The 15,128-nt window shown below is 35.7% G+C and overlaps 1 protein-coding gene across 5 annotated transcripts in view; it reads left to right on the top strand.

Moving 5' to 3' along the window:
• LOC143665410 (uncharacterized) overlaps positions 1–15,128 on the top strand; it is a 105,871-nt gene that overhangs the window by 73,968 nt on the left and 16,775 nt on the right. For 3 of the 5 annotated variants that reach the window (XM_077138735.1, XM_077138734.1, XM_077138736.1), the window contains 3 exons: positions 6,336–6,420; positions 11,265–11,471; positions 15,001–15,127. In XM_077138735.1, the coding sequence (XP_076994850.1) occupies positions 6,336–6,420; positions 11,265–11,471; positions 15,001–15,127 (419 nt within the window). Of the gene's footprint in view, positions 1–6,122; positions 6,421–6,775; positions 6,903–11,264; positions 11,472–15,000; position 15,128 lie in introns of those variants that run through there. The other 2 variants (XR_013166945.1, XM_077138733.1) reach the window with 2 other exon arrangements.

Below are 15,128 nucleotides of genomic sequence, written 5' to 3'. Positions count from 1 at the left end.
TATAGTTTAGTAATCAACATTTAGAGTTAATTTTTCTGTATTCATCACTTGTTTTAGGAAAAGTTCCTTTATTTTTTTGCATATGTATTTCCTAATGTTCCCACATCAATTTTTCAAAATATTACCCTTTTCCATTAACTAGACTTAATATCACTGTTCACCATCAAATGACCATACATATATGGGTTTACAGAACTCTCTGTAATGTTCATTAATCTATTTTTTAGATGACACTATACCACAAAATCATATGCTTAGAGCTAGTCCTAAAATACGATCGTGCGATTTGTTCATCCACATTTATGATTCTTTACTGTTTCAGTTTGCTGACTTCCCCATGTAAATATTAAAGACAGTTATTCTAGAACTACAAAAAAGCCTAGTGGTGATTTAACAAGGATCCTAAGAATGGATAGATTGATGTGAAATTTGGCACCTTTGGTATCTGATTCTTGTAGTCCATAAAGGCAAGATGTATCTCAACTTAGATATTTGATATATTTCACCAAACATCTTTTAGTTTGCAGCCTATAGTTCCTGTACATATTACATTACATTCAGATATTTATCTTAGTATTTCATTTTCCTTTACTCTTGTGGCTCATGGTAATAGTCTTTTCAATTTTTACTTTTATGCTTTACATTGCTAGTGCATAGAAGTAAGATGGATTGCTGGATGATTCTTCTGAATGTTGGCCATGCTAAAGTTGTTCATTTTTCCAGGACTCCTTGAGAAATTTATATAAAAAGTTATGACCTAAGTGAAAAGGGGCCATTACAGTTATTTTAATAATCTCTGTGTTTTATTATTTTTATGATGTGTGTTATTGCTAGGAGAGGTAGAAATAGACATCCTGTCCTTGTTCTCAATTCTGGTGTTTAAATAATCTTTCTAAATTAACTATGATTTTAAGTGTAGAATTTTTATATGTAAACTTTATTAATTTGAGGAAGTTCTTTTGTATTATTAGTTGGCTGATAGTTATTATAGTGGATGCATGTTGAATTTTAAAGAATGTTTTCCTACATAGATTGCAATGATCTTATTAGTTTTTTTTTTATTTTGACTGTTAACAGGTGGAAGACAATTGATATTCCAATATTGAAATGTAAGCCTTCTCAGTAAAAACTATATATGAAAGTCATTGTTTATTAATGTTTGCATTTGTCACTGGACTCAAGTTTATATTTTGTTAAGAATTTTTATACTATACCTGTGAAAGATATTTTTGGTAGTTTACTTTTCTACTATTATCGAGATTGGGTACAGTTATTGAGAAATGCTGACCTCATGAAATGATTTTCTGCAAAAGATTATGGAACACTGTATCTTTTCCTTTATAAGTAATTAAGTATTCGGCAGAATCTGCCAATGAAGCTATCTGGGCTATAAAAAGGTTAGTTTCTACAAATTCAATTTCCTGAGGGTTAGTTTCTACAAATTCAATTTCTTTACAGGTAAGGGTCACTTCAATTTAAATGTAAATGAATTACAATAGTTTATAGTTATGGGGAATTGTTCTGTTTCATACCAGTTATCAATTTTCTGTTTATGGTTGCTCACAACATCCCCTTATTTCTCTTTATATATCTAACTCCTTCTTTTCCAACACTGATAATTTAGGTCTGATACCTCTTTATCATTTCAATCAGTCTTAGGATTTCCAACATCTACAATTTATAGGTGTTTGAATCAACTTCTCTCTACTAAAGTTAAAACAGACTTTCACCCGCTGCTGGGTGTTCTCCTGTGTGACTTAATGCAGATAGTTCTTTGCCCTGGCCACTTTATTTCCACATTTTTCATACTCTCCCAGCTGTCTGCAAGCAGTTTCTCTGCCTTCAGGAGAAACCATGGGAAGATAGCCTGTGATAAGGTGCTCAGCTCAGACCCTTAGACTTCCACCGGATAGACTGGCATGACATACATGCACCCAATATGTGCACAGGGGCCACCCTGCTCCCTCTAGAACATGACCAGGGACTCACAATGGGAGGAACAGCTGCTTTGCCTCACACTGGGAAGGGGCTGAGGAGGGACCAACAAGGAAGCCATATGTGTCTGCCACTCCTTTTCAAGCTGTCTTTTCTTATTTCAGCACCTGCCCAGATATGCAGCCTTTTACCTGTTTTCCAAAGTTTTAAGGAAATTTACTGCCCTCTGCTGGCAGCAGCAGGACAATAAGGTGGTGTAGTGATGTGTGGAATCTAGTTTGTCCTCCAGATGAGTTAGTAAATAGCTAGGAAAGGTACAGTACAGCTGCTGGGGGAATATCAGTGACACAGCGTACAGCCTCCTGGACCTAAAGCACGGCAGCAAAACCATTTTTCATGTGAATGATAAATAGTCTGATCAATATAAAAGTATATAATAATATATTAAAATAGTGCTAAAGTTTACTATAAATGCAAATTTATAGTAATATGAATACATAATTCTGTTTTACTGGAATGTTTTTCCAGTTACAGAAAAAATATCCTAAAAACATAAATTCACTGTTTACTTTTGTCTGGGAAGACAATTCCTCTAAAAACTTTTTTGTACTATACTTTGGAACATGAAAGAAATAAAATTGGCACTCTTTTACAATTTAGATTTCTTTTTCAACTTATTAAGTTGATCAGTTATGTAATGAGTGCCAGCTGTTAGGGTGGAGTAAAGGAGATTTATCAATAAGAGAAGCACACTCTCTCTCAAGTCCTAACTTCTTTGTTCCAAAGGAGAAGAGGCCATGATGTAAATTATGGAACAAATTCTGATATTAACTCTTAATATAAGTGGAAACTTTGTTTTTCTTTACTAATGCTTTTTGTTGCCTGACTCATTTGACTTTCATCTTGTTGAAACCTTGCATGGGTAATGAAATCGTGGAAACTGAAAAAGAAAGAAAAAACTTTAATTCTGCATTGTCTAAGCCAAAAAACAGATGATTATAAAGATGTAAAGATGGTGTGAAAATTTGCACAACTAAGGAGCCTGCTGAAACCAAATATTTCTTAGATAAGGCAAAGCAATTTTTAATAGTAATAGATAGGTTGGCTAAAAAAATACATAGAAATTGTTTGGGTCCAAAAAAATGTGCATATGCACACATGGATGTCCATACCGGTTGCATGTAAATTTCTGCTATAGAAATTTATTTGCTTTCCTTAAGCAGTAGCATCTCTGTACTACTACTAAAAACAAGTAAACTTTTTCAGTGATGTCCTGTAAATAATGAAACTTTTGAAAGAAAATTATTATACCCAGGACAAAAGTTGTTAAATGAGTGAATAAGAATGGACCATAAAATATCTGCAGTGTCAATTCTCATTTAGAAAATAAAAGCATGTTTCTGATTCGGCACCTTGATAAACGCTTCTTAGATAATCAGGTCTGTGAGCTCTACTAGTCATGCAGGACCTCAAAAAACAAGGGGAGATATTACGCTCTATAAGGGCTTTTATGAATCCTCTACTTAAAAACTATCATCTGTAGTGTTGAAAAGGAAGGTGAAAGAACTCTTTTTAAGCAATACTTTTAAAAAGACAATTCAGTAGTCTGTTTACTAAGACATGTTAGCCATAATATTTCCTTGATGTTGAAGTTCCAAATAAATTATTTTTAATTATCCTGAGAATTAACATCTAAAAGTGGTAATTTTGCTTAATGAACTCTATCTTTTTCTTCATATAATGGTAACTTGAAGTAACAGTTTGCTACAGAGAGAATTTTTATATATGGTATGTTTACCTTTGACCATATGTAAAAGCATAAGTCACAGAATATACAAATGTTAATTCCTGTTTAATTTCCAGTGTTAAGTGAATCCTAGGTGCATGCGTCTAGCTGTGGGTTCTCATACTTGTTAGCTCTGGTGAATATGAAAAAAATTGACATCATCATGTATAACTCATTTTACCCTTTGTGCATATTCACACCAAGTAATCTTACAAAGCAGGTGAAGACTGTATTGCATAAGGATTTTTCTAGAACATACTAGCTGTTAATTCACTGGGTTAATAAAGAAGGTTATAGAGGCTTTTCTTCAGCAATATTTTATTAACAAAAATAACCCTTTTGTTTTCTAAATGAGAATTAACACTGCAGATATTTTATGGTCCATTCTTATTCACTCATTTAACAACTTTTGTGCTGGGTATAATAATTTTCTTTCAAAAGTTTCATTATTTACAGGACATCACTGAAAAAGTTTACTTTTTTAAGTAGTAGTACACAGAGATGCTGCTGCTTAAGGAAAGGAAAGAATAGAAATAATAACAGCGATGTTAAAGAAAGAGTAACAAATCTTCCAACAATTTTAGCAATTGTCCTTTGAACTTTCTGGAGAAAAAATTAAAACCTGGCAGAAAATAATAATTTCATTTGTTTGAAGAAGCCATTTATCTATGGTTTACATTATATATACTACATATTTTATGTACAGCAAGAAATCCTGAAAATTTCTACCAGGTAAAAGAAATCAGTAATAAGAAGTTGCATAGGGAAAACCTAAACTTGTTTTGACAATTTATTTTCTAAATATTTTCTCTTTGACTTTTCCTTCACACACATTTGATGTTTGTAAAAAGAAGATTTTAATTTGTAAAGCAACTGAAAATTCAGCATAAGTATCAATTTGCAGATCTTCAAATAACTAAATTATTTTTTTGTAAATAATCATCAACTTTGTGATATTGGGCTCTTCTGGTATACAAAAATGTAATTAGAAAGCAAAACCAGGGTAAACAAACAGTATGTGCTTGCATATTTAATTTTTAAAAGAAATGTGCTCAAATGCATATTTTTAGAGGAAAGGGATTTGAATATATATACAAATATGCCTGTTTCTTAATCAGTTGATAGACAGTATCAGCTATTTCATTTATATTATACTGGCTAAATGTGTTTTAAGGTACATCTTTTGAGGCTATAACATGCTACTTTTTATTGTTAAATGATTATGATTATAAAGTTATAGAAGTATTTGCATGTTTATTTCTTTCCAATAGAAATAAACTTTCCAAAAAAAGCACTCTGCTCGCTGCCTTTTCTGCTGAAGGTCGGTCTGAGCTGACTTTTTTAGCTGAATATTCAGGAGTATTATGACAAGATTCATTTCATGAAGGTGGCCCAGAAAATAGTGTTTGTTTTCTGTTTGTCAAAGGAGGTAACACACAATTCACTCATTTCACTGAACAATGACGCGTCAATCTTTTCCTGTGTTCCTGCTATTTGCCAACAGTTCTGAAGACAGAACAATTGTGTGGGAGTGGCCGTGAGTTTTCACTGATGTGTGAAATCACAAATGCTCCTGAAGAATCAATGACAATTTCACTGAGGTGAAATGAGCACTGCTGAATGGAACAGAAAGAGGCGCTTGTAGCAGAGCAAGCCATCAAACACTTGAAGCTATTCAGCACTCTGCTCGCTGCCTTTTCTGCTGAAGGTCGGTCTGAGCTGACTTTTTTAGCTGAATATTCAGGAGTATTATGACAAGATTCATTTCATGAAGGTGGCCCAGAAAATAGTGTTTGTTTTCTGATAAAGTTGAAGTCCTGAGTGAAAAACCCATTCTGAAGTGGTATAAAGATGCACATGTTGCAAAAGAAGAAGAGTATCTTTCTTGAGCAAATGAAACAGTCTGTTGAGTGGGTCAAAAAATGCTGAAGAATCTGTCTGAAGCTGGAGAAGGTGACTGAATTTTGAAACTATGCCTTCAGTAAAGCAAACAGGAGTTGTAGATAAAATGTCATGTCCCATGTATCCTGGTTCTTACATCTCCCTACCTCCCTATACCAGTGATCTAAGAGCTTCCATGATACATATCATGATATAAGGGCTTTCCTGGCAAATACTATTTTAACTGTTTCCATGGTTACTGAAAATGTAGGGGTTAGTTTCTAAAACCATCTTTTAAGTAGCTACAGGAGCTATAGATCTGAACCTAAAGTTGCGTTTGTCTTTTCAGTTATCTTCTACTTCCTCTATTTTCTACTGAAATCATGTAATTTAAGGCCTCCCACAGTAAGCAGTTTATTTTATTCTCTGCATTTTCTATATAAACAGTTTTCAGGACATGATGTAAATAAAAACAATTTGTTGTAAAAATTCCATTTGCAAATTAATCTATAATAGAAAATTAACTTCTTGCTGAAGACCTGAGGATGGCTATTTCTTAAATATCATAAACGCAGGGAATGTTTTATCAGTGGTTCTAATAATTTGAACTTGGTAATTAAAACTGGGCAAACACAATTCATCCTGGCGAGCTGTTTTCCAAGTGTTGATCTTCACCAGCCTCCTAGGTATTTGATCCTAACGTAAGCATGTTGGTTTCATTTTTTCCGGAAAGACTGGTGTGGAGAGAGGAGATGGACTTCCACAACTTCACCGCCATGGATGAGTTGATCTGCCCAGGGCTCTCTGAGCTCCCACAGGTGCGCTGTCCTCTCCTTGTGGTTTTGGCTGTCATCTGTCAGGTCACCTTGGTGAGAAATGGTACCATTCTCCTGGCCATCGGGGCTGAGAAAAAGCTGCACACACCCATGTATTACTTCTTGGCCAATTTGTCCATCTTAGACATATTCTACCCATCAATTGTTGTTCCCAAGATGCTTGAGAACTTCTTGCCTGAGAAGCAAAGTATTTCTTTTGTTGGTTGTGCTTTGCAACTATGTTTCTTGGTGGCCCTGGCAGGGACCAAGGTTTTCTTTCTAGCTGTCATGGTTAATGACTGGTCTGTGGCCATCTGTCTCCCCCTTTGTTTTACCCCTCACTCCCTCCTGCTCACAGAGTCCAGACTCCGCCTTTCTGTGCTGGCATCCGTCCGGTGAACCAGTATTACTGTGGCACCCGCTGCTGCTGGCCTTCTCCTGTTCTTCCACCTGTGTGCCAGAGACGCTTGCTTCAGTGGGAGGAGGTATCTTCAGGAGCAGTGCCTTACTGATCACCTTTATTTCTTATGTTTACGTAATATTCACCATCCTAAAGATCCAGCCAACAGAAGGAAAGGGCAAAGCCTTCTCCATGGGTGCTTCCCGCCTCCTTGTCCTGGGTCTTTTTCTATGGCAGGATAGTATTTACCTACATCCACTTCTCCAGTTATCATGCCCCAGCCAGAGACAGGCTCACCTCCGTGCTGCATGCTAGTATCACCCCAATGTTAACCCCATTAGCTACACTTAAGAGACACAGAGGTTAAAGCAGTAATCAAGTTTTTTTGTTATATAATATGTTTACAGCAAGCATAAAATTGAAAAAGAACTTATTAAGCACCCCACTTAGATTAAATTTATGAGAATTATGAGAACTAATAGAAAAATATTATAGCTAGAGATCTATAGTACAAATACCTATGTATCTATAGAAATTACACATGCAGACACACACACGTAGGCCTAGATACTTAGTGTTGTGTTATACACCATCTCTGTCACTTCATAAAATAAAGCATTACCAATCAGAAATGTCATTTTGCAGAGCCAAAGAGAGAACTGTTAATAAAAATGGTGTGAGTGGTATAAGGGGCCTGTCTTAAGTAAATATTGACTATATGGTCACATTACCTATGTCCATGCCCATAGGTATTCTTATACCTATATCTATGTAATCAGATATATATTTATTATATATATATAATATCATTTATATATTTTACTATTTATATTTGTATATCTGCTTTTATTTCTATTTCTGTATCCAAATAAAACTATCTGTAGGTATTCTTCTTAATTTCTTTACCTGAATTGATGACCTACTTATATTCATATGCCTCCTTAATATTCTCTTTTCACCATTCCTCTTCTACAACTTTGCCTTCCATTTATTCTATATTTCTCTATTTTTCCCTTTTCCTGTGACACATCCATTTTCATTGCCCCCAACCCATGAAATAAACACTCACAATTCCAAATGTCTGATTTTCAATATCGAATTCATTTGAGTATATTACTATTATTTTGATGTCCCCATGCATGCCGGTTTGAAAGGATTTATGTACCTTAAAAAAGCAATGTTTTAATCCTAAACAATCTTGTGAGAGCAATGGTTTCTTGTAATCCCTATTCAGTACTATAGGTTGAACACTTGTTTAGGTTATTTCCACAAAGATGTGACTCAACCAATTGTGAGTGTTAAACTTAATTAGATGGAAGTGTGTCTGCACCCCTTCTATGTGGGTCTTGATTAGTTTACTGGAATCCTGTAAAGGAAGAAGTATTTTGGAGAAAGCTTCAGAATGCCACAGAACCACGAAGCAGAGAATCCACCAGCCAGTTACTTTTGGAGATGAAGAAGGAAAACATTTTTCAGGGAGCTTCATGAAACAGAATGCCAGAGGAGAAAGCCAGCAAACAAACACCTTCCTGTTTACCATGTGCCCTTCCACATAAGAGAGAAGCACTGAGCTTCACTGGCCCTCTTGAACCAAACTATCTTTCCCTGGATGCCTTAGATTGGGCATTTCTATAGGCTTTTTTTTAATTGGGACATTTTCATGGCCTTAGAACTGTAAACTTGTAACTTATTAAATTCCCCTTTTTAAAGAACCATTCCATTTCTGGTATGTTGCATTCTGGCAGCTAGTAAACAAGAAAACCATGTAAAAATTGATAGTATCATCTTCTCCCATATACAAAAATGCATAAATCCTATTATAGTTTATCCTCAATTTTTATCATTTCCATCAATATTTCATAGCTACTAGGATTAAAATTGCTAAGTTTAGTTCCTGCTTTTTCTTGAAGTTTAGCATTTGTATTCACAGAGTGCTGTCCATTTTGACTGTGTGTTACTCACTATTATCACTTGATTTTCTCATTCTGTCACCTCTAGAAAACAAAAGGGTCCCTTTGGGCCACCGCATATATTATACACAATTTTAAGCCAGCAATGATGTATAATCTTCTCCAGAATATACCTCAACTCTGAGTATTCCTATTACTTCCTAAAAATTGTCCCCAGGTTGAGCATCCTTTCATTTGCATTCTATTATTAAAGGCAATATCCATCTATTTCACATTTACTAACTATTCACATTTCAGCATTCAGTACCTTCTTTCTTCCTATTGACAACCTCTGATCCTTCTTTACAACTATGTTCATTTACCCCATTGCTAGTGAAATATTCTTATACTCAAAGCCCACTATTCTTTCTTCATCTGATGTGTCATTGATCTTTTAGTCATCTTCCAGTTTTCATCACAAAATAAGCTTTTCATATGTGGCTTTGCCTCAAAATCCAGAAGTTTTAAAAACTGACATGCCAAATTTGGCAACGAAGTAGATTTTCCAACTCAGCAATGTCTCAATTTGTATATTCTACAATTTTCCATAGCTATTTATGGAAGTTTTTGCTTAACTATATGTAATTTAGAGTTAGGCACAGAAAAATACATACACACTTGATTAAGGAAATGAAATTATAATTGTACACATATGATATTTGTTGTGATTTATGCTTTAATTTTATTCTGTATAGCATAATGAAAGAATGTGATGTCAAAGAATCAAATAAAACTCTTATTCTTTAAAATCATAGGGGAATTTGTTTAATGAAATCCCATCAGTAAAACCTTAAAAATCAACCAATCCTTCTGTCCAGGTGCCGGAAACTGAGGCTGCTCAAAACTTGCACCATAAACACAGTGGAGAGCATTTTTGTGACAACAAAATCTTCAGCATTCTCCATATAATTTAAACAAGGCTTAAATCATATTATAAAGCATTTGAAATGTGTAAAATACAATCCAAAACTCATTGGAACATAAATATCCAGGAAACATTCAACTCACAAAGGAAAAGAGGTTTAGAAAATCTCAATCCTGAGTTGAAGTATATGATGAAACTATATGAGAAAGAATTTAAAGCAGCTATTTAAAAATTTCTCAAATGGATAAAGATGGTTAAACCCTCTTAAAATTAATGGAAATTGGTAATAGTAGGAGGAGAAATAGGTGGGATCAAAGGAGGATTTTGGAATTAAGAAATAAATTAACAGAATTTTAAAGAAGCAAATTATATAGGCTGTAAAACAGAAGGGCATCAAAGAGGAAGTGTCAGAATATTTGAGAGAGATGAATAGAAATTATCCAATCTCAATGATAAAGATACATAATACTTTAAAGAAATTAATAGTGTCTTAGGCACATGTGGGGCAATAACTAAAGGACTTACATTCAAATCACCTGGAGCACAAAGGAATAGGAGAAACAACAAAAAAAAATAAATAATATAAAAGACAACGTAATTAATGAAAGACTTATGGCTGAAAACAGCCCCAATTTATTTTTTATTTTTTGTTTTTATTGATACTGATTCACTACCATGTAGTCATCCAAAGTATACAAGCAGTGGTTCACAGTATTATCATATAGCTGTGCATTTATCATCACAATTGACATTTTTGGTGAAAAATAGCACATATACAAAAAAGCAATAAATTTCAAAGCACATCGCAGTAATTATAGAACAGATTTCAGAGTTTGGTATGGGTTACAATTCCACAATTTTAGGTTTTTACTTCTAAAAACCTAAACTTAGCTGCTCTAAGATACTGGAGACTAAAAGAAATATCAATATAATGATTCAGCAGTCATACTCATTTCTTAAACCCTACCTACGCTGTGAACTCCACCATCACCTTTGATTCTTCTCCCACTCTTTAGAAGTATTTGGGCTAGGCCCATTCTAACTTTTTCTTGTTGGAAGGAGCTGTCAATAATGTGGGGTAAGGAGATGGAACTAGCTGATGTTCTGGAGAGGCTGGGCCCTCTGCATATCAGGAATCATCTGGTCCAGGGACCCATGTGGAGGTTGTAGGTTCCTGGAAAGTTACCCTAGTACATGGAACCTTTGTAGAATCTTATATAATGCCCCAATGTCTTAGGAAACAGCCCTGATTTTGAGGAAGAAAAATATATGCCATTTCCAAAAACTAATGAAGTTTTGATTAGGATGAAACCAAAAATATACTTGCATAGACTCATCATAATATAACGTCTACATTTTAAAGACAAAGAAAAATTCTTGAAAGCAAATGCAGAAAAATGAACAACATGTAAGCAAACACCATAATTTAAATGAATGTACATTCTCATCAGTAAACATGAGAACAGAAGGAAGTGGAGCAAAATGTTTAAAAAGCTGATGAAAATAATATTAATAAAAAATTTTGATAAGCAAAAATATACTTAAGGAATTTTGATGGTAATTTCATGTATCAACTTGTCTAAGTTATTGTGTCAGAGTTTGTTCAAATACTGGCTTATTTGGTACTGTGCAGGGACTCTGTAGATGGAATTTGCATTACAATCAGAGAACTCCATCCACAATCAACAAAGGAAGAAATCTCATCCAATCAGAGGGAAAAACTTCAACATCACCTTTATTAGAGAATCTAGAGAGTAGTATTCCCTGTGGAATACAAGACTTGCCAGCCTACCAGTTGGTTCTGTTTCTCTGGAGTAACAAGACTAATACAAGAATTCAGGTGAATAATGTTTCATTTTGTGGATATGCTGCATTTTGTTTGTTCATTTGTTGGGTGCTGGACCTTGGGGTTGTTTCCAGTTTTCGAGTATTGTGAGTGATGCATCTCTGAACACCTTTGCACAAGTTTTTGTGTAGACATATGTTTTTATTTCTCTTGAGTATATATCTATGAGTAGAACTGCTGGCTTGTACAGTAACTCTACATTTAACCTTCTGGGGATGGTCATTTGTGTGTGTGAATACCCTCAAAAAAAAAGAATGTAGGTGAAATAAAATTTTTTCAGATGAGGTAAAATTAAGGATTTCATTGCTAGCACAATGAACTAGTGTTTATTGCTAGAACATTGTAAAATAATGTCTAAAGATAGAAGGAAAATGAACAAAATTTTGAGTATCAGTAATGAAAGAAGCAACTGAAAAGCTACATATGTGTAAATATAATAAACTATTCTTCCTGGATTACTTTAATATATTTTGTACCTTAATTTGGACATTTTTATAGACTTGCTTTAATTGGGACAATTTCATGACCTTAGGATTGTAAACTTGCAACTTTTTAAGTTCCCATTTTACAAGCCATTCCATTTCTGGTATATTACATTCCAGCAGCTAGCAAGCTAGAGTAGTAAGTTTGCTCCTGAACTTGCAGAGGCTGGCCTTCCACTCCATTGTTACAAAAGAGTATTCCCACCCTTGGGCTCTGTTCTAATTTGTTAGCTGTCAGAATGCAATATACCAGAAATGGAAGGCTTTTAAAAAAGGGACTTTAATAAGTTATAAGTTCACAGTTTATAGGCCATAGAAATGTCCCGATTAAAGCAAGTCTATAGAAATGCCCAATCTAAGGCATCCAGGGAAAGATACCTTGATTCAAGAAGGCCAGTGAAGTTCAGGGTTTCTCTCCCAAGTGGGAAGGCACATGGTGAACACAGTCAGAGTTTCTCTCTCATCTGGAAAGGCACATGGTGACCACGGCATCATCTGCCTGCTAGCTTCTTCTCCTGGCTTCCTGTTTCATGAAGCTCCCCGGGAGGCTTCTTCATCTCCAAAGAAAAAACAAGAAGTTTTCCTTCTTCATCTCCAAAGGTTCCTGGCTGGTGGACTTTCCTTCTTGTGGCTATGTCATTCTGCTCTACTCTCTCTGAATCTCTTCCAGTCTCCAAAACGTTTCCTCTTTTATAGGATTCAGTAAACTAATCAAGGCCTACTGAAATGGGTGGAGACACGTCTCCATCTAATCCAGTTTAACAACCACTCTAGATTGAATTATATCTCCAGGGAGATGATCTAATTATAGTTTCAAACATACATTACTGAATAGGGATTAGAAGAAATGGCTGCCTTTACAAAATGGGATTAAGATTAAAACATGGCTTTTCTAGGGTACATAACATCCTTTCAAACCAGCACAGGCTCACAGATGCCTGTGGAATTGAGTCAAGCTTGGCCAGAAAGAGTACTGCTCAGAAAGAGTGCTGCTGCCCTAGGCTTCAGAGAGGGTGGAGCACATTCCCTAGGGATTGGGAAAAGCCTGGCTGCCACCTCACTGTTCTAAAGAAATGGAGTCTCTTCTCCATAGATAAAGTGTCTGGCTGCTACCTAGATGCCAGAGCATGACCATCTACCCAGTGTTTCAAAATGATGGCGCCCTCACCTCAGTGTTTGGAGAGAGCAGGACTACTGTGCCTGCCCTTGGAAAGTGGGAAGGTACTCTCAGGCACCAAGGATAAAACATAATACTTTAGATTACTTTCAGATCAGGAAGTCTAATGAAGTATATCCTGAAGGTTTTCAGAATAGTTTGCATCCTGTGACCCTTGTTTTCCTTCTAAATTCTCTTTATGGAAATGGAAACATTTATTCTATGACTTCCCCTTCTTTGGATATTGGAAGCAGATAAATTGCTTTAAGTTTCTTGAGCCTGAGGATAATTTTGCCTTTGGACAGACCATGCATGTTATCAATTTTGATGATGCTTTGTACTTAATATTGTTTCTGAAATGATTTAAGGATTTTGTGATATTGTGATGGAAGGAATGTGTTTTGCATATGGAAAGAACATGTTTTGGGGGCCCAAAGGGTGATGAGCAGTGGTTTGGAGGGTGTTATGTACACGGGAAGAGGCCATATTCTTTTAGTCCATTCTTGTGGGTGCAGAGCTGTTGTAGGTGGGAACTTTTGGTTAGGTTATTTCAATTGTGATGTGACCTACTCCATTTAAAGAGGGTCTTAATCCATTTGGTGGAGTCCTTTATGAGAGGATAAAGGATAGTAACAGTTGAGAGGGCTTAGAGAGAAGAGCCCCAGAGAAGCAAAGAGAGGACCCACAGAGGAAGCCACTGGAACCAGACATTGAAAACAATGAAACCTTGGAGTGAAGGATCAGCAGACACCAGCTATGTCCCTTCCCATACAAAGTGGTGTCTCAGATGCCAGCAGCCAGTCTTCAGAGTCCAGGTATCATTCTGTTGATGCCTTAATTGAGACATTTTCATGGTCTAAGAACAGTAAATTGTAAGTTAATAAATCCTCATTGTAAAAGCCAATCCATTTATAGTATATTCTGCATTCTAGCAGCTTTAGCAAACCCAAATCCATATAATAAGGTTCACTGATACTATACACCAAAACCAAAAAGATGTAATCTAGGTTACAGATATAACTTATAGGGGTAGGTATGGCAGTGAAAATTCTGGCATAAATTTTTATGTGTTTATGACATGGTTCAGAACTCTTTACTTAAAGAAGAAATTATATTTTAGAGAGTGAAAACTTTAGGATCAAAAGTAGAATGCAGGTTCAGAGAGAGCAGAACAATGTAGCCATGAGATGCAGAGAGTCCATGGGTCAGCAACCTTTGGAGATGAAGAAGGAAAATGCCTCCTGGGGAGCTTCATGAAACCAGAAGCCAGGAGAGAAAACTAGCAGATAACATCACCATGTTTGCCATGTGCCCTTCTAGCTGAGAGAGAAACCCTGATTGTGTTCGCCATGTGCCTTTGCACTTGAGAGAGAAACCCTGAACTTCATCAGCCTTCTTGAACCAAGATCTCTTTCCCTGGATGCTGTAGATTGGACATTTCTATAGACTTGTTGTAATTGGGGCATTTCCTCGGCCTTAGAACTGTAAACTCATTAAATTCCCCCTTTTAAAAGCCAAAAAAAAAAAAGATAAAAACTTTGTTCCCTCAGGAGATGCATGCATGCTTTTTGCCATTCTGCGGTATATAACCAAGATCTGGTTAAAAATAAAATTCTCTGAAGTCTGTCTGATGTAAACTTAAGCTTCAGACACCCTGAGCCCATCTGTGTCTTCTTTCTTTCTTTCTTTCTTTCTTTCTTTCTTTCTTTCTTTCTTTCTTTCTTTCTTTCTTTCTTTCTTTCTTTCTTTCTTTCTCTCTCGCTCTCGCTCTCGCTCTCGCTCTCGCTCTCGCTCTCGCTCTTGCTCTCTCTCTTCCTCCCTCCCTCCCTCCTTCCTTTATTCCTTTCTCGTCATTCCTTAATATCCTTTGAGCTCTGTTTCATAGGAAGCAACATCTGGCGCCCAATATGGGGCTCGAAGAAGAAGACTCCAAATCAATATTAAGGAACCAAGGAAAAGTCTCATTAGAGGCACGTGTGTCCAGCCGATAGAAGAGGACTTGAGTCGTATTGG

Source organism: Tamandua tetradactyla, chromosome 21 (assembly GCF_023851605.1).
Source record: "Tamandua tetradactyla isolate mTamTet1 chromosome 21, mTamTet1.pri, whole genome shotgun sequence".
NCBI classification, from domain to species: Eukaryota; Metazoa; Chordata; class Mammalia; order Pilosa; family Myrmecophagidae; genus Tamandua; species Tamandua tetradactyla.
This window is presented reverse-complemented; position numbering and strand designations above follow the sequence as displayed.